At 44.9% G+C, this 21,018-nt stretch overlaps 1 protein-coding gene across 5 annotated transcripts in view; it reads left to right on the top strand.

Annotated features, from left to right (window-relative positions):
- KCNAB1 (potassium voltage-gated channel, shaker-related subfamily, beta member 1) overlaps window positions 1-21,018 on the top strand; it is a 613,103-nt gene that overhangs the window by 504,652 nt on the left and 87,433 nt on the right. For all 5 annotated transcript variants that reach the window (XM_006897776.1, XM_006897775.1, XM_006897777.1 and 2 more), the window contains exons 3-7: window positions 1,682-1,719; window positions 9,927-10,006; window positions 12,447-12,491; window positions 18,325-18,369; window positions 20,274-20,317. In XM_006897776.1, coding sequence (XP_006897838.1) covers window positions 1,682-1,719; window positions 9,927-10,006; window positions 12,447-12,491; window positions 18,325-18,369; window positions 20,274-20,317 — 252 coding nt within the window. The remainder of the gene's footprint in view (window positions 1-1,681; window positions 1,720-9,926; window positions 10,007-12,446; window positions 12,492-18,324; window positions 18,370-20,273; window positions 20,318-21,018) is intronic.

The raw sequence follows: 21,018 nt of genomic DNA, 5'->3' as shown, positions 1-21,018 counted from the left end.
TCGCTTCCCCCTCCGAAGAGAGAAAAAAAAATTCCTTCATTAGTATACAATTCCCACGTCCCTTCCCGCCACCCCCCACCCCGAGTACACTTCTCTATGCAACCTTAATTCTGGACTCCTGTGCTAACCATAATACTCAATCATATATCACTTCTAATCTGTTCTTTCCCTCATCATTTACAGAGACTTAGGGTTTCCAGTCATTCTTTGTTGCACTTCTCTCTCCCTGACCACCCCTCCCCCCAATTCACTCTTCTCCTTGAAAAGTAAAAGAAAAACTCTTTCATTGTTATGCAATCCCTCTCCCGAAGTCCACTGCACTGTGCAGCCTTCACGCTGGACTCCTGTCATGACAATAATACCCATTCATATATCACCATTAAACAGTTCTCTCCCTCATCTGTTTCAATGCAGTACACATCATTCCTCCTCCTCTGTCTTCCCTCAATGCTGATGTCAATCCCGTTTTACAACAGTGGCCCTATGCAATATTTGTCCTTTTGTGACTGAGATATTTCACTCAGCATAATGTCCTCCAGGGTCATCCATTTTGCATAATATTTCATGAGTTCCTTGTTTTTCAATGCTGCATAGTGTTCCATTGTGTGAATATAGCACAGCTTCTCCAGCCATTCATTTTTTGATGGGCACTTAGGTTGTTTCCAGCTCTTTGCTATTGTGAACAAAGCTGTGATAAACATGGGTGCGCGTAAGTGTCCTCTCTTTTATCAAGCCCATTTGAGAGTCAGCCATCTCCAATCTAGCATAGGAGCCTCATTCTCTGCTGCTTTGCTTGTTAGTGTCTATAATACAGCATTGTAACTCTCAGCTTCTGCGAGGAAAGAACTGATCTCACTCCTTCGTCACTGGAGTCTCATGCCTCTGGTGAATCATGTTGAGGGAGTTGGAGATTCGAGTGGCAGGAATCTGCTCAATGTGTGTGCTTCTCTCTTGTTTTACAAATGCAAATTATTTTTGCTACTGTCTAAGCTGCTGTCCACTGGTTCCAACAGTCTTCACTCCAGCTGCTGTCTTCACCCATACCCCAAAACCAACAGAGATTTCCATTCTGGAGTGTTGTTGTTGTTGTGTGCCATTGAGTTAGAACCCACCCATAGCTGACCCTCCAGCAGCTTTTCAGAGGAAATGAATCTTATAGGAGGAAATTGACAGTCTTTTTCCCTTGAAGCAGCTGGTGGATTTGAACCATGTACTAGAGCTCTGGTGGCCTAGTGGCTCTAAGAAGTTTCACTGTAATTCCAAAGGCACGTGGTTCAAGGCGACCAGAAGCTGCTCCACAGGAGAAAAACAGGCAGTCTCCTCCCATGTGATTAACTGCCTCTGAAAACCTGTCAGAGGGTCTGCTATAGGTCAGTTCTGACTTAATGGAAACAAACAAACAAACAAATCTGTGAGTTACCAGTTCAATTCCATACCACTAGGGACAGGGTGGTCATTAGCACACATGGGGCGTTTGGATGAAGAAAAGGCACCTGTCATTCCGTGGGACGCTGGCCTATGCTGGGGTTTTTAGTAAGAGCCTGAAGGGTCCCATGGAATTGCTTCACAGTGAACTACCTGTGAAAACGGTTGAAGAAGCCCTGATGTAAGACGTTTCCCCTCATTATGCACCGTGTAGAAGATGATTGTAAATAATGTACAAATATTTATTCTTTTCTAGGAACGTGGGTAACGTTCGGAGGCCAGATTTCAGATGAGGTAAGTTCCTTCTGGCTTCCACTGTACTGGTTCGAGGAGGTGTGCAGAGCTGCTCCTCCTGGCATCACTGACATTTTACAAGAATAACGTCTTAATCTGAGCCGTGTTTGAAATGTTCTCAAAGATTATTTTCAGTTTCATCATGTATTTTTCACATTGAGACTACCAAAAAGCCCTTGAGTCAGATTCAACAGTTTGAAATGAATATTTAGTGTCTTTATTAAAATGTAATAGTGTTGTTATTGTTTGGGGTGTGTTTTCATCTTTGTAATCTTACAAAGTATGAACAAAGTGTCCATTTTGTGTAAAATGTTCTTCATTTTAGCACCAAAACCCCCATGCCAGTGGTAAGCCTCTCATTCCTGCCTGGGCACTCAGAGCCTGAGGCTCAGAGACATCGGACACTCTGCTGTTCCAGCCTCATTCATTCCAGGATAATAATGTCAGGTTTGCAGGATAAGAATGCCAGTTTCCAGGATAATGATGCCCGGCTTGAGATCTGTTGAAAGGACTGACATCATGTCAGACACATGTCAGATATTTGCATGTCACTCTGACCTGTAAGGAGCAGACACTCCATTCATGACACCTGCCGTCATTATTCATAGACTGGTAAGGATGGTACAGGACAGGACAAGATTCACGTTTGTTGCTCACAAGTCACTAAGAGCTGTAGCACACTCAATGGTATTAACAACCATTATGTTTGATAAGAAATGTTGAAAATCATCCTGTACACATCAAAACAGTGCTTATCAAAGGGATCTTTTCCTCGCCGTTTTTAAAGCGTGCTTTCATAGAATGCGTGAGCTACATAGGCCCTGGTTGTCATAATTGCCCTCGAGTCTCCCCAGTCCTTCCACTGAAGGGTGGGCGTCAGCGTGAGGAGGGCACACGCCGAGGGGAGCCGACCCCGCTGCACCATTCACTAACTGCACTTACGTCTCCTGACAGTGTCCCTGTCAGTAGTACAATGAAGGCAGGAGCAAGAACTCAGCAGGATCACAGTGAAGATTAATGAGACGAGGCTGGCCAAGCACTTAGCGTGGTGTCTGGCAGAGACAGAACAGCCCTAATTATCATCCCAGAGGAGAAGCCCAGGGCCATGAGGACTCGTCCCCACAGTTTACAGAGTCGCCAGTGTGATTGAACAGCATGGGGCAAAGGTTGGAACTGTAAATTCTTATCTGCCTAAGTGCCTCTCAGCAGCAACGTACACAGGTCACCACAGGGGCCTTGTTGTACATTAGGTTCCCTGAGAAGCACACTCAGATCGAGGTGGTGGTGGTTGTTAGGTGCCATCAAGTGCAACTCATCACGACCCCAGGAACAACAGCCCTGACGCTGTCCGGTCCTGTACCGTCTTCTCTATATCTGACACACTTGACCCCATTGCTTCAGTCTCTGCGTCAATCCATCTTGATGGAGGTCTTCCTCCCTTTCACTGACCCTCCACCCTTCCAAGCAAGATGGTCTTTTCCAACAACATGCCCAAAATATGAGAGATGAAGTTTGGCCACCATTGCCTCCAAGAAGCACTCTGGCTGCACCTTTTCCAAGACACACCTGTTTGTTCTGTTGGCCGTCCATGGGCGATGTGGATTAGCACATGGGAAATTTATTGTTGTTGTTGTTGTTATGTGCCGTCAAGTCATTTGCGACTCATAGCGACCCTATGTACAACAGCCCTAAACTCTGCTCTGTCCTGTGTCAATCACACTGTCTCTGACACTCCCATCCCGATTACCCCATCACTGAATCAATCCACCTCACAAAGAGCCTTCCCCTTCTGCACTGTCCCTCCACCCTCCCAAGCATGATGTCCCTCTCCAAGGACTAGTCTCTCCTTACAACATGACCAAAGTATGTTAGACGAAGCCTCAGAATCCTTGCCTCCAAGGAGCAGCCTGGTTTAACCCTCTCCAGGATAATCTGTTTGTTTTTCTTGGCAGTCCATGGTACATTCAATACTCTTCTCCAGCACCACAGCTCAAAGGCATCAATTCTCCTTCTATCCTCCCTAGTCATTCATTGTCCAACTCTCTGATGCATAACAGGGGTTTGCAAAGCCTCTATCAGATGCACCTTAGTCTCCAGAGAGACACAATTGCTCTTCAGTACCTTGGAGAGGTCCCTGACAGCCGACTTTCCCATGGCAATATGTCTTTTAATTTCCTGGCTGCTGGTGCCAAGAGGGCGAAGCTTATCAGCTCTGTTGTGCTGCCTTGCTTCCCTCCTGCGAAGCTTTACTGGGAAATTTATTAAGGAATGCTATTGTCATGGGCTGGGTTTTCTCGAGAAACAACACCAATGAAGCTTAGATAGGTAGAGAGTGAGAGAAAGGTAGAGAGGGACAGATTTCACTCAAGGAAATGACTCTCAGGAATGTGGAGGAAGCCTCACATCTGTAGGTCGCAGACAGCGCCTCGGCTGGGGGCTTGGGAGGCTGCCCGCTTCGGAGGCTGAGGGTCCAAAGATCATTTTCGGCAAACAGGGTAGCAGAGAGCTGGCTTTAGATACTGGCAAGTCCAAAGTCAAGTACACCAAGCCACTGTTTCAAATCTGAAGACCATGAGCCAGAGAGTAAGTAGATTAAAATCTGACTGAAGGCTCTCTAGCTTTTTTGCCAGAACGTTCAATCCTAAATATCATGCAGGCCACACCCCAGACAAGACCCTACTCTTTATCAAGTGAGGGTGATAACATCTTTACTAACATCATATAGTTTAAAATGTACAGCACATAGAATAATTACAGTAAAAAGATCATGGCTGCCATTGACCTGCAATATTAACCGTGACACTTATCAACACTTAATGTGGGCAAGACGGGAAGTGGCATTGGATAGTCAGAGAAGCTGGGTTGAGATGCTGTCTCAGCAGCCTCCGCTGACCCCCTGGAGAACTCTGGCGCTGGGATGGCCCTGAAGATCTGTCCTAAGTCAGAGGACTATATCTCCTGTACTCCTCAGTCACTGAACAGAGTTTGCCCCGGGAAGCAGACCTAACCTTGGACTAGGAAGTTCTCTTTAGTCAAAAACAATTTTTAGAAAGAGCTGTCAGCTGAAAGCTGGGGGCCAGCAACCAGGGAACTCAGCTTTTCAGTTCTGAGGCTGCTACCAGGCTCCTGGCTGGCATCAGAGAAGACAGTGTGGAAAAGGCACAGAGGTGGGTCCCCAGAGCGTGAAGCCACAGCCTTCAAGTCAGGTACAAAATTGGTGACAATAAAGAAAGAGATCTAAGATTAAGACTGTGTCCATCATGTGTATGAGCTATCCCTGCTTACTGGGCTTTGGGAAGAAATAAAAAGACAAAAATATCTTCCCTTTCAGAGCAGAACTGTCACCTTATCACTTCTTCCTTAATTTTGTACTTTTCCCGTAATGGTGTGTGCTCTTGGCTACAAGGAACCCAGCTTCCCAGGCCAGGGTGTGCCAGGCTGAAAGGTGGTATAAATCATCTCAAAAATAAGAAATGCACACGGAAGCAGCCATGACTGCAGGGCGCTCTCCCCAGGGGCAGACCAGACAGGAAGCTGGTGGCATTGCAGGACGCGGCTTCGGCCTTCTGCAGGTCTCTGCGAACGGGATGCCATGAGGAGGAAGAGGCACAATGGCTCACAGTGACACAGCACCTTCAAATGTTCCAGCTCACCCTTTCCATGTGGCCAACATGCTGCCAGTAGCGATGAGTTCACTACTCTAGTTTTCTCCTGATATCTCTGATTTAAAATAAGATCATACAGTGCTGGTGCAAAACAGAGAGTATTTGGATGATCACCTTCAATGCTTCAATGCTTCTGGAAACTGTATAAACTCTGTAATCATACAGAAATTATGTTAATTAGAGAAGAGTTGAGGTCTTTTGTTCATAGGGTCACTATGAGTCATATTCGACTTGACAACACTTAACCAATGTTAAGTGAGACTAATGTGGTTATTATATTTGGAGGGACATTCTTCTACTTTGTACCTCACTCTTCATTAGTTTGCTGTACTGAGGTAATCTGGGTTTGCTGTGATGCTGAACCTTGTGCCACTGAGGTATCAAATAGCATAATGGTCTCCCACTGTGGACAGTGTCTGGTGGAGCTCCCAGATGTAAAACAGGTTTGGAAGCAGGAGTGGCATCCGCTTCCTAAACCACATGCCTCTGGAAACTCGATGAACTTGGAGAAATGACAACAATTATGGAAAGACATTAGATCTTTTGTTCATATGAATAGACAGCAATCAACAACAACAATGAGTCAATTTGGAGGCAGGAATGGCATCCACTTCCTAAACAACATGCCTCTGGAAACTCTGTGAACTTTGATAAACTATGATCATTATAGAAAGGCTTCAGGCCTTTTGTTCATAGGGTTGCTATGAGTCGTGCTCGATTCAATGGCAATCAACAATAACAACAACCTTCAATGAGATCAATTAACACAGGAGCTGCAACAGTGGCTGAGAGCGCAGCAGAGATGTGAGGGCCATGTGGGAGGACTAGGCAGGGTGTTGTTTTGCTGTGTGTCGGCTTGCTATGAGCCTGAGCCCACTCAACAGTAACTAATAACCACTGGGACGACCACACCATATGGAGTGAGTGATGAAACCGCCAGCTTCGCTTGGGTAAATCCAAGCTGATAAATAATCACGTTAACAGGGATATTATCAGCAGGGTCCAAGCATCCAACTAGATAGCCCATTGTCGTTGTTGTTGTTGTTGTTGTTGTGTGTCATCAAGTCAGAATTGACCCATGCCTGACCTTCTAGGGGATTTTTTCAGAGGAACTTAATTATAGAGGAGGAGATTGCCCAGGCTTCTCCTATGGACAGCAGTACAGCTTTTTACCACTAGGCCACCAGCGCTTCATAGATAACCCTATAAGATACCTCCCAAAGATGATTCCTGCTACATCATAAACCCAAAAGAATATGAATAATAAGACTTTTTGAAAAATAATGGTACTATTGTAGTACCATCTTATAACATTTCATTTTCAGTGTTTTGTGTACATTTTCTCATCTGTAAGGTAGTTTAAGGAGGCTTCAATTATAAGCATCAGTAGATTCAACTTCAATTGGCCTAGTCTGTAATGAAAGTGTATTTTGACTCTCAGAGTTGAACTGACATAGAATAAAGGGCAAGGTTGACTCAACAGTGACCACACACACACTCACACACAATTCCCAGCTGCTCTCTTGTCTAGATCCTTTTTTATATCAGATGCGGCAGGAATTCTAGACACCACAGAATAGTGACTCCAGGAGGAGAGTGTTGCTTCTAGAAACTCTGTAAGAGCAAAGAAGTTTTCCGTAAGTCCCTAACAAATCTCTCTCTAATTCTTGTTAGCCCATGAGTGCATGGGCCACCTCACTATTCTGAAACCCACGTGTCCATCATTGGACGAAGGGAAAGCCTGCTTCTCTGCATCCGTGCCTATTGGCTGAAAGGAGAAGATACCTGAATAGAGTCATTCCTTTACTACAAATGAGGAACCTGAAATTAAAAGAGCTCGAAGGATTTACCCAATTTTATTTCTCTCACAAGTTAGCGTTAAAACCAGAAACCAGGTCCTCCAGCTCAGTAATTTTGTTTTGTTTTGTTTTGTTTATTATTCCACACACCTTTCAGGTTTGAATTTCATTATTGGAAAATATTTCAGGAATCTCTCTCTAGTCTAACTCTACATCCAAAATTTTCCATTTTACCTTAAAACTATACTCTAGATAAGATACAATTATGCACATTCCCATTAACAATTCATTAGTATGTTATCTAACACAAAAATACTTATGCACAATAATTTTCAAAACAAAGGACAATTAAATGGGAAGACAAGCACTTGTCTTTATTTTTAAACTTTACTTAGGATAAGTAGTATTTTGGGGGCTGAGTGGCAAGAAACTGTGCTGCAATCCTGAAGGCATGCGGTTTGAATCCATCAGTTTCTCTATGGGAGAAGGATGGGCAATCTCCTCCTGTGAGATTAATGGGTCAGCATAACGGTTCAGTGTAACGGGTCAGCGGGTTCTGACTTGATGGTACACAACAACAACAACCAGTTAGTGATGTTATTTTTCCTGCTTGCTCCTATTCTAAATGTTCTATATGGATACCATTTTTCTAGTTTAACAATTTACTAAGGTAAATCTGATCCAGGCCATTGTCTTCACAATTACTTGTTATGCATCAGAGAGCTGGACAATAACTAAGGAGAATAGAGGAAGGATAGATGCCTTTGAGTTGTGGTGCTGAAGAAGAGTGTTGAATATACCATGGAACACCAGGAAAACAAGCAGGTCTGTCCTGGAGAAGATGAAACCAGTCTGCTCTCTGGAGACACGGATTTTGACACTCCATCTGAAATACTTTGGGTGCATGGCCTGTAGGGAGTAGCCCTTGGAGAGGGGTATCATGCTTGGAAAGGTGGAAGGATAGCCCAGGAGAGGGAGGAGACTGGATGAGATGGATTGAGAGTGACTGGGGTAATGGGATTAGGTGTGTTGGAGATGATAAGGTTGGCTCAGCTTAGGGCAGGTTTCAGAGCTAATGTGTATTGGGTTGCTATGAGATGCAGGCAACTAGATGGCATATAACAACAACAATTTTCTTGAGAGGCCAATCTTTAAAGCAGCAGAAAAGTATTTTATCTTGAGAATGCTGATGATGCAACTTGAGCTCACATCATAAGCATGATGGAAAAATCAATTTTAATTACTTGTGAGGTGTGTGATTTTCCCACTGACTAATAAGTCTATCAGCAAAAGTGTTTTAAATGGCACCTCTTGGCTGTTGTTAGGTCCTAGCCCTCTATAACCATCCCTCAGGCTGTTGGGACTAGCCTTCTATAACCATCCCCCAAGCTCTCTCTACAGCGAGGTCTCTCCACTGCCTCACACATTCAGCAGCACAAAGGAAGGAGGTAGAGTCACCCACAGCTGCACAGAGAGCTGGATCCCTGGTGACTCAGCAGGCTCGCTCCGTCCTGGTCCTGCCGGTGCAGCCTGATGCTCTGTCAGGGTGCCTGCGATTCTGCTGATCTGTTTGACAGGAGTTTTATAATCATTGCAGCTCTGTCTAACCTTTGGTTCATCAGCACAGTCTGCTCAGCCGAAAGGGAAAAAAGTCACAAGCTTTTAAATCAGAAGTCGCCCAACTGCCAACAACTGTTGGCTCAGAGAAGGCAGAAGAGGAGAAGAGTCGCTGCTGATACAAATGACCCTGTTTGTCAGGGAGATGGCGATGCCACCGAGCTCGCTGTCCAGCCTTGTCTCCTGCACGGTGAGGAAGACAGGCACGCCCACGTCGCTGGGCGGCTGCCAGCAGAGCATGGACGCAATCACAGTGTCTCAAGGAAATGATGGGGCCTTTCCACCTGAGACGTTGGCTGAGTCTGTTTACGTTTTTCATCGTTAGCAAGAAAATCAAGAATGTTTAGAGGTGAATCTAAAAGAAAAAGATGGCGCCCACCCGCCACACTTGCCAGAGCCACTGTAGACGGAGCGTGATCGATCGATCGATTGTTGATCAGAAAATGAGAAACAAAACTTGGAGTCTTAAAAATTCTAGACTCCAACGTGAACGAAGAAATGTGTGAAATACAGTGTCTGTGAATGGGGAAAAAACACAAGAAGAAAAAGAGGAGGAGGGGGAGGAGGAGGAGAAGGAGGAGGAGGAGAAGGAGAAGGAGAAGGAGAAGGATTATTCAAGATGCACTGAACCATCTGAGAAGATTCTCTAAGGTTTATGATATTCCTTAAAATGTGAGCTGACACTATTCTCTAATGTCTCCTTTAGTGAAATAGATTAGCACACAAAATAAAGATTGTCCCTGGGAAAAGGATGGGAAATCTCTCGTGCTATTACCTGCCTTTGAAAACCTATCAGAGGGTCTGTTATGAGTCAGTCCTAACTCAACAGTCCACAACAACAACAACAACCACAAAATGAGATCTGCAGTTACTCTAAAGCAAAGATATCAGGGCAACTAGAGCATCAGAAATGAAACAACCAGAAGGCAACTAAAGAGACTTGACATGTTGTTGAAAATCTAACTGATGTCACTGAAAAATCACTGTAGAAATTGTCACATGGGGACCTAATTTGTTGTGTAACCTTACACACACACATGTTCTTTTTAAGAATTACTGTAAGATTCATAGGTGGTTCCAGGTTTGAAAAAGCATTTGTCTCATCTGAACTGTGCACATATTGCAGGTTGCTGAGCGGCTGATGACCATCGCCTATGAAAGTGGAGTCAATCTCTTTGACACCGCCGAGGTCTATGCAGCTGGAAAGTAAGTTGGTACCTGTCTGTGTCCCTCTGTGGCATTTGTGGAACCAAGACAATCTTCTAAGACCACTTCCAACGTGTTGGTGAGAGAGCTGACCCTTCCGCACTCAGCTGCAAGGTTTCCCCTCCCACCCTTCTGCATTCTCCCTAGATAGAGGGACATTGGCCATCTTGGACCCACTCTTCCTCCCTCCAGTCCCTGTATGAAGATAAAATTAGAGAGAACTCGAGCCAGAAGCAATTGTCCTGTTCCACAGGAGGGGTAAATGTGACTGGACCAGAGCGGGGAGTGCGGTGGTCAATAAACATTAGCTGCATATAAGAGAGCAAATGAGCAGAGTCCAGTATGATGAAAGGCTAGCCACGCTGTTTCCTAACTACATTTCATAGTTCCTCAAGCCTCAAATGAAACTGGGCCATGCTCTCTGCAGGGAAGCAAGGATTCCATTCCCTGTTTGCTCACATGGGCTTACACCTAGGGATAAAGGTATATCAGCGATCAAAGAAGGGTACTCCAAAGATACCCAGCAGTCCAGTTCTCTTTCCTTTAGGGGCCTTTCAGCTCCCACCCTGAGGAAGAATGAGCTGAAGCAGGCTGTGTTACTCTTGCTGGCTGGGTCTCGTGTAATCTCCCCGGGAACACGGGGTCTCTGGGCAGGGCTTAGCAGAGCACAGGCCAGGAATCCTCAGGTCCACGGCCTCCAAGTCTTGGCACATTTCATAAGAGAAAGGGGCCTCCCTGGCCTCTTGCCTTGGACCTGATGGACAGCCTCCAGATCCTAAGGCAGCGTAAGGACTGGACAGTTGTTTTAGCAGGTCTACAGTCTGTGGGCAGGACTGTGGCGCGTACTCACCTGCAGGCCTAATTTACCTTCTTCCAGGTGATAATTACAGCCAAACTGTCCAAGTCACTGAGGTTCATTGTTGCCCTAAGTGCATCTAGTGTGCCTGGCTTTCCAGCTTCTCAAGGGCACGCCTATTTTTCAGAGTGATCAAGGAAATTCAAACTCCACATTTATTTGACTGAGAACAAAATGAAATTGCTAAAGCCCTGCTCCTTTCCACAATGTTGAACTCTGCTCAGCACCCAAGGGGGCCACATGATGAACAAGTCTGGTTTTAGAGCCCCGTTTCTATTCCTATTGTGAACGTAGTCACTTCTAATTGATCACTGATTGACTGTCACTGGGTTACTGAGATCAATGTCTCCTGTAGAATGTGAGTTTGCAAAAGGCAACAACAGGCAGAGAAAGAGAAAGGGGGAGAGGAACCACTTATACATTCAACACACGTCCCTTTGGTGGATATGCTCTGTAGCCAATCCATGTCGTGGCTTTATGCCAGGCTGTGCACACGGACAGAGGCAGGGGTGAGTCTGTGGTAGAATTCTTACCTTGTATTTGAGAGAGCTAGTTCGAGTCCCAGCCAAGCTGCCTCGCACAGCCACCCCCCTGCTGACAAAAGCAGTATATATCAGAAATGTCAGTAATGATACTGAACATTTTAGTGAAGCTTCTGGACAAAGATGGGCGAAAACTGCGGAGCACGATGGTTGGGGCCCAGAGGATGGGTCCCCATTCAATCGTGTTGTGCACGGGTCACTACAAGGTAGAACATTGGCTAATACACATAGTGATTGATGGGGACCCTCATCTATAAGATCCTGATGGACAGAAGTACCAGTTGAAATGAATCCCTCCAAAAGTCCAGCTGTTTTTCACAGAGATGGTCTTACCTGGAGAGAAATAGTTTGAGGCTTTTAGTCCCTTCTAGCCTGGGTCCATCCCACCACAGAGAGGCTAGGTAGACATGGCGAAAACAGCAAGCCTGGCCCGGTACCGCTTTCTACCCAGCCTCGCAGGCAGGAGGGGACTTCTCCATGTCTCCTTTTATCCTGTCTCTACATCACAGAGCTTAAAACAATGTCACTGGAACCCAGGACTTTCTCTAGATGTGGGCCATGCATCTGCAGACCTGGCCTTTGGGGCATTCACACCCACACACAGACTCTTCTTTTATCCTGCGAGCCCCCTTGGGAGTCACGATTCTCAGTATATGGTCTCACTGTCCCAGCTTCATGACTGAAGGCCACAGCACTGAGAAGGGAAACCCTGACTTCCATTGGCTTTCACCAAGCAGGACATTTATATATGGACCCAGGTAATTCACAGCCACACTGCCACGTGGTCCGGCTGTTTCTCAGTGCCAGGCCGCAGGCGCTCTGCTGCCAGCCAGCACATCAGGGTTGGCAGGTGCTTCTGGGTCTCTCCGGAGCAGGGTTCTTCAGGCACAAGCAGAAACGGCGGAAGCTTGCACAAGCAGCTTCTATTTTCGGGTGATCTAGGCAACCGAGAGTTCAAATAAGGAATGACTCTGGCGGGTCGGCTTGACTCTCGCTTCCCCAGGATGCTGCATCCTAAGACCTCTTCTGTTTCCCCCTCCAGGGCTGAAGCGATTCTGGGAAGCATCATCAAGAAGAAAGGCTGGAGGTACCTGCATTCACCCCAATAATGTGCTTCCTATGAAAGTGTTAGTGGATTGCACCAGAGCAGGGGAAAACAAATCATATCACACCCAGTCGAAAGGCTGTCAAGAAACAAAGAAAGAAAGGAAATAACTTAGCGGTTTGAAAATAAATGTCAGTGAGTTCATTACTTGTGCTTCAAAAATGATCTTAGTCATCGTTCACAATGAACTGCCGTGGGGTCCAGCAGGGAAGTGGGGGGTGAGCTATCTGTACATAAAAAATGGTGGCATTTTCATGGCTTCTGACTGCCGTTAGTGGTAATTTGGTGAAGGAAGCAGGCTGACAGGAAGCTGATTAATTGCACACACAAATTTGTGTGTGTGTTTATTAACAACTCTGAAGCCCATGGGATGAACAGCCCCATGATTTCTTACTAGCACAGGGTCCCAGGTGCTTCTCCTGTGGCCCTGTTGTCTTGGCATCTGCTCCGTTTGAGGGAATGTGCTTGCAGGTCGCTTCCTATCACTTTCTTTGGGCAAAGCCAATGGTAACGAGAAGTGCTGTAGCACCTCAGAGGGATGGGGGCGTCAGGGGAACCCACATCCCTCTAGTCATCTGTGCCTGTATGTCAGATTTAACAAACCGTTTACCCATCAAATGTAGAGAATTAGGAAAAAGTCAACAAAGGCCGTTGAGCTGCCAGTCAAATACTAGTGAGGTCACCCAGGCAGCCCTCCATATACCCAAGCAGGCAGTCCTGGTTTGTGTCCTTGTTAATATAGTCTAGGAAGCATAGACATTTACAAGGACTGTTTCCACACTTCCCTTAAATTCCCTTTGGGAGGAGAAACTGGAAGCGCGGAGCAGGGCTGCCTGTATAATCATGGCTGCTCATTGCTTGAGGGTCTCCAGCGGCTAGTCTGTAGGGAGCTGCCCTGCAAACCCAAACATGAACCTCTTAGCGGTTTGAAACCACCAGGCGCTCTGGAGAGAAAGATGGGCAATCTCGTGAGATTGACTTAACACAGCCTCTGAAAACCTGCTAGAGGGTCAGCTGCGAGTTGGTCCCAGTGAGTTTGTGAGGCTCATTCCTCACTCTGGAGGACTATGTGGGAGAAACACAAGACCTTGCAGAAACGGAAAAGTAGTTCCTTGTAGAGACAGAAACAAATAAGGATCTATGGCCTCATTTCCTGTCTCGCTTCCTGCAACCTCCACCCTATGAGACTGTGAGGATGTGAAAAGAAAAGTGCTTTCTTTTCTCTGAGTCTCAGCTCCCCATCTATAAGATGGGAGCTTTCTGAGTCTCAATTACCCCCACCCCATAAGATGGTCTCGTGGTAAGAAACGGTGCTGCATTCCCAAAAGCACAAATCCGTCCGCTGCTCCGCAGGGCAAACATGGGCAGTCTCCTCCCATGCAAGTTGTTGTTGCTGTTGTTGTGTGCTGTGGAGTCGTAGACGACTCAGAGCGACCCTATGAACGAAAGTCCTCAACACTTGCGTGACTTTCATCCTCTCTCCAGGTTCATAGGGCTTCCGGCGGCGAGCTATTTACGGAAGGGGATGCCACTCCTGCTTCCATGCAAGTTACTGCCTCTGAAAAACCCAATGGAGGGTCGGCTGTAGGTTGGTTCTGACTCAACAGCCCACAACAACAGCAAGATGGACAGTATTACTGTTCATGAGGCTTTGTACTGATAAAGTGAAGTATGCAAAGGCATTTGGAAAGCTGTGTTGTGTCAGTGCAAACCAAGTTACTCTTTACTTACTCTCAAGTTGCTTTGAGAAGCCTCCGAGTCAATTGGTGAGCCTGTCAGCCCTGGCTATTTGAGCATAAACGTTAGCATGCTCACCTCTGCAGGCCAGAGAAAAAGCCTGCTTTGAAAACACAAGTCTGCAGTGTGTAGCTAGAAGGTGCACCTTGGCAGGCCTGAACGCTCTGAATAATCCAAAGGACTGCATTCTTTTTTTTTCTTTTTTTTTAAATATTCCATCCAATCTTTTGTGGAAGCTCTGAAAATGTTTTCTAAAAGAGGCCCGATTGCAGTAGATTGCGTTTACAAGAACTACCACGAGGCTTATAGATGAACCTGGAAAATTGGTCATCCCTTGTGGGGCGTGCGATCTCTGAGTGCACCTGCCCTAAGACCTGCCATCACAGATTCAAATTACTTTGCAGAGGATTAACTCTAGTGGGATGAGAGAGCTGACATTTTCTTCAATTGCTTCTGAAGCCAGGTTGTCAGAATTGTCACAGTTATCCCCTGCTGGTTATCATTAATCAGGATTGTATGCCTTAAGGGCCCAGGCATCTACACTACAGCTGATGGAATTATAAATGCCTTCCTCTAAATAAATACCTCTGGAGTTTTGGTCTTAACCTTTGAATAGCAAATGACCTTTTCTTTCTAGGTCAGTACAAGCAACTTACATACCTAGAGAAACTGAAGTGCGTGGAGCTTTGCTCTTTTACATTCGATGCCTATAGTTCTCAGGACATATTCTTTTATTCCATGATCCAACTGTTGAGTCATAATTTGTTTTGTTGACAATCATGTGTAAACTGATTGGTCACCTGGATTTAGTCAAGAATCAGCTTGGGCTGGAAGCCTCTCAGTCAATCAGGACCTGGTGGGCAAGCTTTTGTATTTAAAAGTCAGCTGAGCCCTGAGTCTCCAGTTTGGAGGCTCATGTGTGAAACAATTGGAATCTGGAGGGTAGGTTCTCATGATTTACTTGAAAGTTGAGTGTGAACTTTTTTATTTATTGACAATGGTGTGTAAACTGATTGGTCACCTGAATTTAGTCAACAGCTTTAGGTTGGAAGCCTCTTGTCAATCAGGACTTGGTGGGTGGGCCTTTGTTTGTAAAAGTCAGTTAGGTCCTTGCGCCTGTGCTCTTGGGCCTACTGTTAATTGTGTTTGGGAAGAACATAGTTTAAGTGGTAGAGCAGTTTTCTGTCAGTTTGCTGTACTGAGATAATTTGGGGTTGCTGTGATATTGAACACTGTGCCACTAATGTGTCAAATACCATAATGTTTAACCATGGTGGACAAGATTTGGTAGAGCTCCCAGATTAACAGGCTTGGAAGCAGGATTGGCAGCCACTTCTTAACAAGCCTTTGGAAACTCTCTGAACATTAGAGCATTAGAGAAACGACAATAGTTATAGAACGGGGTTCAGATCTTTTGTTCAAAGGGTTGCTCTGAGTCATAACTCAATATGGCAGTACTTAACAACAACAACAATGCTAAGATAAGGAGCCCTGGTGGCCTAGTGGCAAGAAGATGTGCTGTAATCCCAAAGCAAGTGGTTCAAATCCACCAGCTGCTCTGCAGAAGGATGGGCAATCTCCTCCTGTGCGATCAACTGCTTCTGCAAACCCACCAGAGGGTCAGCTCTGGGTCGGCACACAACAACAATGCTAAGATTACCTTTCCTGTGTTTGGATGTGGTTTTGAAAAGGACGTGAGTGTGCTGACAAGATTTCAATATCTCAGTTCCCTAGGAGTCAGCTGGTAGAATTTGAGTTAAGAATATTAAAGCTATTTACTTAAAATGACATTTCCATTTACGAGAACACTCAAAGAAATTTGATTCCTATTTATTCTTAATTTTATGGACTGTTAGAGAGATCTGGTATCACAGTCCATATAGAGTTGTGCTGGTGCCCCAAAGTCTTCACCTTTCTAGCAGTTTTAATCAACCAGCAGTTCCAATGGAGAAAGAGGGCAGTCTCCTCCCATGCTGTTTACAGCCTTGGAAACCCAGCGAAGGATCAGCTGTATGCTGGTCCCAAATGTAATGGAATTAGTTAGAGCTTACCTCATCATTAATATTACCGTGTGATCAGTTCTTGCTGGAAGAGCTTAGAGCTCAGAGCTACTAGGGCCCATAGTACCCTAGGTGGCAAGAACTTCTGCACTGGCTGCAAACCTAAAGGTTGGCGGTTCAAACCCATCTGGTAACACCATATAAGAAAGGTCTTCAATCGTCTTCCACAGATATTACATCCATGAAAATGCCACAGTAACAGGTTCGGTTTTGTCTTGTCTTGTTTTCATTTCTGTTTTTATTGGGGTGCATGATGGAGGAAAATGAAAAAGCTCACCCTCAGCACAGACATTGTACCAGATGCTAAGTGTGATTGGTAGTCGAAGCAATAATATGATCATATGAACAGGAGGCCTGATGGCGTAGTGGTTAAAGTGCATGGATGCTAGACGTGATAAGGTCAGTGGTTTGAACACACCAGGCGCTCTGGGAGAGAGAAGTATTATCAGTCAGTCTCCATAAAGATTCAAAGCTTCAAGGCTGTCAGTTGAAACCACCTCACAGCGAGCCCTCCAGAGGCCGCTGTGGAAGTTGAAGGCCACCATCTCTCTCTTGCAGAGCTGCTGTGGGCTTCACAGTGCAGATCCCTGTGGGCTTCCCCATGAGTTGCTGTTGCTGTTAATTACATGCCATCGAGTCAGGCTGGCTCATAGCTGACCCACCAGAGGGCTTTCAGATGCAGTTAGTCGAATGGAAGTTGACTGTCCATCTTTCTCACATGGAGCAGCTGGGGGATCTCAACCGTGCATTTTTGGGCTGGCAGTGCAACTCCTTACCACTAAGCCACCAGAGCCCCCCCCTTAGAGCTCCCTTAAGTATGGGAGGCTTGTGAAACCCTAGTAAGCAGTCCCACTATATCCAGTAGGGTCTTTCCAGGTCAAACTGACACATTAAGAACAGATCGGTTGGGTTTGATCTGCTCTGGTCTTTTTTGGTTGCCAAAGCAATCCACCATTGGAAGTGTTTCCACTTAGTGTCCCTGCTCCTCCACGTCCATCCTTGATTCCCCTCCACCCTGGCCATCTGTCCATCCATCTCTCCCTGACACCACCCCCCAGGATCTCCAGCAAGTTCACGTCCCCCCACGAGGACCTGACCTCATATCTTTCCTCTCCAGTTCCCCCTTGTCCTTACTTCAGTGACATGGATTCGTTGACAGATTTTATCTCTTAGTTCTTTTAATGCAAAATATAATAATGAATTTTTTTCTAGTGCTATAATAAAATAGCTTTGAACTGAAGTCATCCCCAGAGACCATCTTTCAGCCAATTAATAGACAAACCCATAGAATAAATAATAACATCAGAAAGGAATATGTTCTTTGAAATAGTCAATTATATGATTCGTCCAAAAACAAAGATGAGAGGACAGGCAAGGATAGAAAATTCAGGAGCGAGAAACCTGGAGCTCAGGACAGAATTGGGGAGGGGGCTGCCACTCCGAGGAGTGCAGCCAATATCATGGAATACTTTGGGCACACACTATCAAATGGAGAACTGCTTTGTTCTGTAAATGTTTATCCAAGACACAATAATAAAAATTTAAAACACTAATCATAAATTGCTGTTGAGTCACAACCAACTCACTCAGAGATTTAGAGGCTGCAAACTGAACACGAAGAGATATTCCATTTTTCTCCCTCAGAGCACCTGATAGGCTTGAACATGCCTGACTGTGGGTTGGCAGCACAATTCCTTACCCACTAGGCCATCAGGGCTTCTTGATGTTGTAATAATTGCTGTTGTTGTCATTGGTCTGCACCATCGAATCTGAAGTGATTCATGGCTGACCCTCCAGTGGGTTTTCAGAGGCAATAAACTGCACTGGAGGAGACTGCCCATGTTTCTACCAGAGAGCAGCTGGTGGATTAGAACTGCGTACCTTTAGGTTGGCAGTGCAGTTCCTTACCACTAAGCCACCAGTGCCCCCTACAATACTGATAGTAATTACATATTATAGTGGACTTGCCTGCAATTTATTTACGTGTGTGTGTGTGTGTATTTCTCTTTGACATACAGGAGGTCCAGCCTGGTCATCACAACAAAACTCTACTGGGGTGGAAAGTAAGTTGCATGCTTTTCATTTCTCTACCTTACAGGAGACAATTAGTAGTTCACGCTTTTTATCTTGCCGGGCAACCATTTTGTATCTAACTTTCTATATTAATTGGTTTGGAGAAAGGGTTTCTGTTTTTATTTTTCCAAGCTAAAGAAATAGCAGTTCAGCTATTTTAGCCATTTTAGCAAGCTGTAACCCTAAAAATTTATTGTAGACTGTGTAGTCACTGCTTACTAAATGATTTGTGTTTCTAATAGAAACCTCACACTAGGTCCCATTTCCAGAATAGAGTTCAAATTTCAGAAGGGAATAAGCAGAAAGCATTTAGAAGAAAAGTTACTCAAATCTGTCAAAACTCAGAGATCCCTAAAAGATGGAAAGATAAAAATATCTTGTCTAGTCTCTCGAGTGAGTCTCTCTGATCATTTCTGCAGAAGGCTCTGAAGAGACCGATCAAAAGGACCATCTTGTTGGAGGATAGCACAAAGCTACCTGCATGGCTCCCTGTCAGCTGAACGCGAGAGAAGTCCCTTCCCCGTGGTGGGGATTCAGGAGCAAGTTCACAGGAGGAACGTGGCTTCTGCTCGGCCCGCCAGCGTTTGAACTGCTAGTTCTATTATTCATGAAGGCTTAGAAGCTTAGCCTTTTTAACAAACATGTAGGGAAACAGCAATCTATCTTCCAAATACCAGAGAGATTGTTGGTACTGCTTTTCACAGGAATATCAAAGAATGTCGGAGTTTTAACAAAAATCGTATTTACCTTTCTATAATTGGTGGAGAATAGTTAGGAAAGTGGAAGAGGCGGGGCCAGTTCTCCTTTTGGAATCCGATAATCTGTATATATGTATATACACACAGTTATACTGTTGCTTTCAGCCTGTCTCTAATAAATACGAAGAACGATGCGCTTAGATGTTTATTTCTAGTGTAGACTAGACAAAGCAAGTGGTGCTTATAAGAGAAAAAGGCCTGCCCTGTGCTTGCCTTTCACAGGGCAACGGCAGCTGCGTATCATCCACAGCAGTACTCAGAACCTTGACTGTAGTTTAAAAATACACAGGAAACAAAGCTGTTTGCAAGAACTATGGCACATGTGACATTATCTAATATAGGGGCAAAAGACACAGCATCATCCAAGATGAACAGTAAACTACTATGTTTTGGGGTTTTGGTTTATTTGTTTGTTTGTTTGGGGTTTGTTTTTTTAAAACTACTATGTTTTACAAAAGAGTCTGCCTGAAATGCTAAAGTTGGAGAAACCATTCATCAGTGTGTTCAAATTCATGGACCATCTGTCTTTCCAGCTGGCTAGAGCCAGCTTGAGAGTTGAGATTGGTCTGGGAGGGCAAAGCCCTGGTGAAGGATACGTCTTCTGGGAAACCAATTTAAAGAAGACTTGGTTCCTCACATTCTAAAGAAAAACCATTTTAAATTTCTTTTGAAGGTCAAAACACACTTTCCAATCTGTTTCCTGTCTCAGAAAAGCTAAGGAAACCTATAGCAACTATGCTAAGGCTATTTTTTTTTACCCTTGAAATTGGTAAAGAATAAGGTGGGAAAGTTGAATAAGGTCTAAAATTACTGCTGGCTGGGATGTGAGTGGCTGCACAGTCAACAGTGCAAGCCTGGTGCTGAGCGATGAGGAGGAGGATAGAAAGGTGATGGTCTATGTTTCATTCATCTCCTGGCATCACACAGAAAAGGGGCCCAGTGTGCTGCCTCCCAGACTTCCCTCCTCAGCCAAACTCAGTATGGAGTTTGCTGAGAGCAGGGTATAAAATTAGCGATCTGGTCTAAGTAAGAACTATTATTCTTCTGTGCTTTTGGAACAGAGATTTATTTAAAAAGAAAAGAAGGGGGGGAGGTACACTCCCACTGAAAGTCATTTGCTTCCTTTTTCTTGGCAGAGCTGAAACGGAAAGAGGGTTGTCAAGAAAACATATTATTGAAGGTGGGTACCTCTGCTTCTATTATATTTTCATTTGTGGGTTGCTAATTCAAGAAGAGTTTCAACTAAATAGATTCAAAGCACGTTGGAAGGGTAAGAAAAATCTTACATAAAACAGAATCTCAATGAGCCAGGCTTCTTCCTGGAGTTATGTGTATGGCGGTGAGCTGTAGAGAGGTAGAGGGGAGAATGGGAATTCAAAGAAGACCAGTACAGATGAGGAAGCATACAGATAAGGAAGTGCTAGGAGTGTTGCCAGGAGATTTTCTTACACGATTTCGACGCATCGTTTTCATGCCAAAATAAAATCACCCACTTAGTATATAATCCATTGATTACAGAGCTGTGCAACCATCATCATATTCAAATTGTAAATTATTTTCATGACCCTCAACAGGAAGTTTTTTCATTGTACCAACTAGTCCTTGTTCTATGACCAAGGATGATCTAACAAGTGGCACTTTAAATGTGGCACAATAAAGAACCAGAGTGGCTCACAATCTCCTTATTAAACACCATATCTGCCCAATTTGATGGTACATATACAAAAAGAAATAATAAAATAAATTTGAAGAAAAAAAAAAGAAAGGAGTCCTGCTTGGTCAAGTCGAGGGTCAGGATGAAGAAGAAGCCCTTCAGAAAGGCGGCCTGACACCATAGGCTGCAGCAATGATGTGAGGGTGGTGAAAGATCAGGCTGCCTTG

This window comes from Elephantulus edwardii, unplaced genomic scaffold, assembly GCF_000299155.1.
Source record: "Elephantulus edwardii isolate Elephantulus edwardi_28Jun2011 unplaced genomic scaffold, EleEdw1.0 scaffold00215, whole genome shotgun sequence".
NCBI lineage: Eukaryota > Metazoa > Chordata > Mammalia > Macroscelidea > Macroscelididae > Elephantulus > Elephantulus edwardii.
The sequence above is the reverse complement of the archived record's forward strand: the minus strand, read 5'-3'. Positions and strand labels throughout refer to the sequence as shown.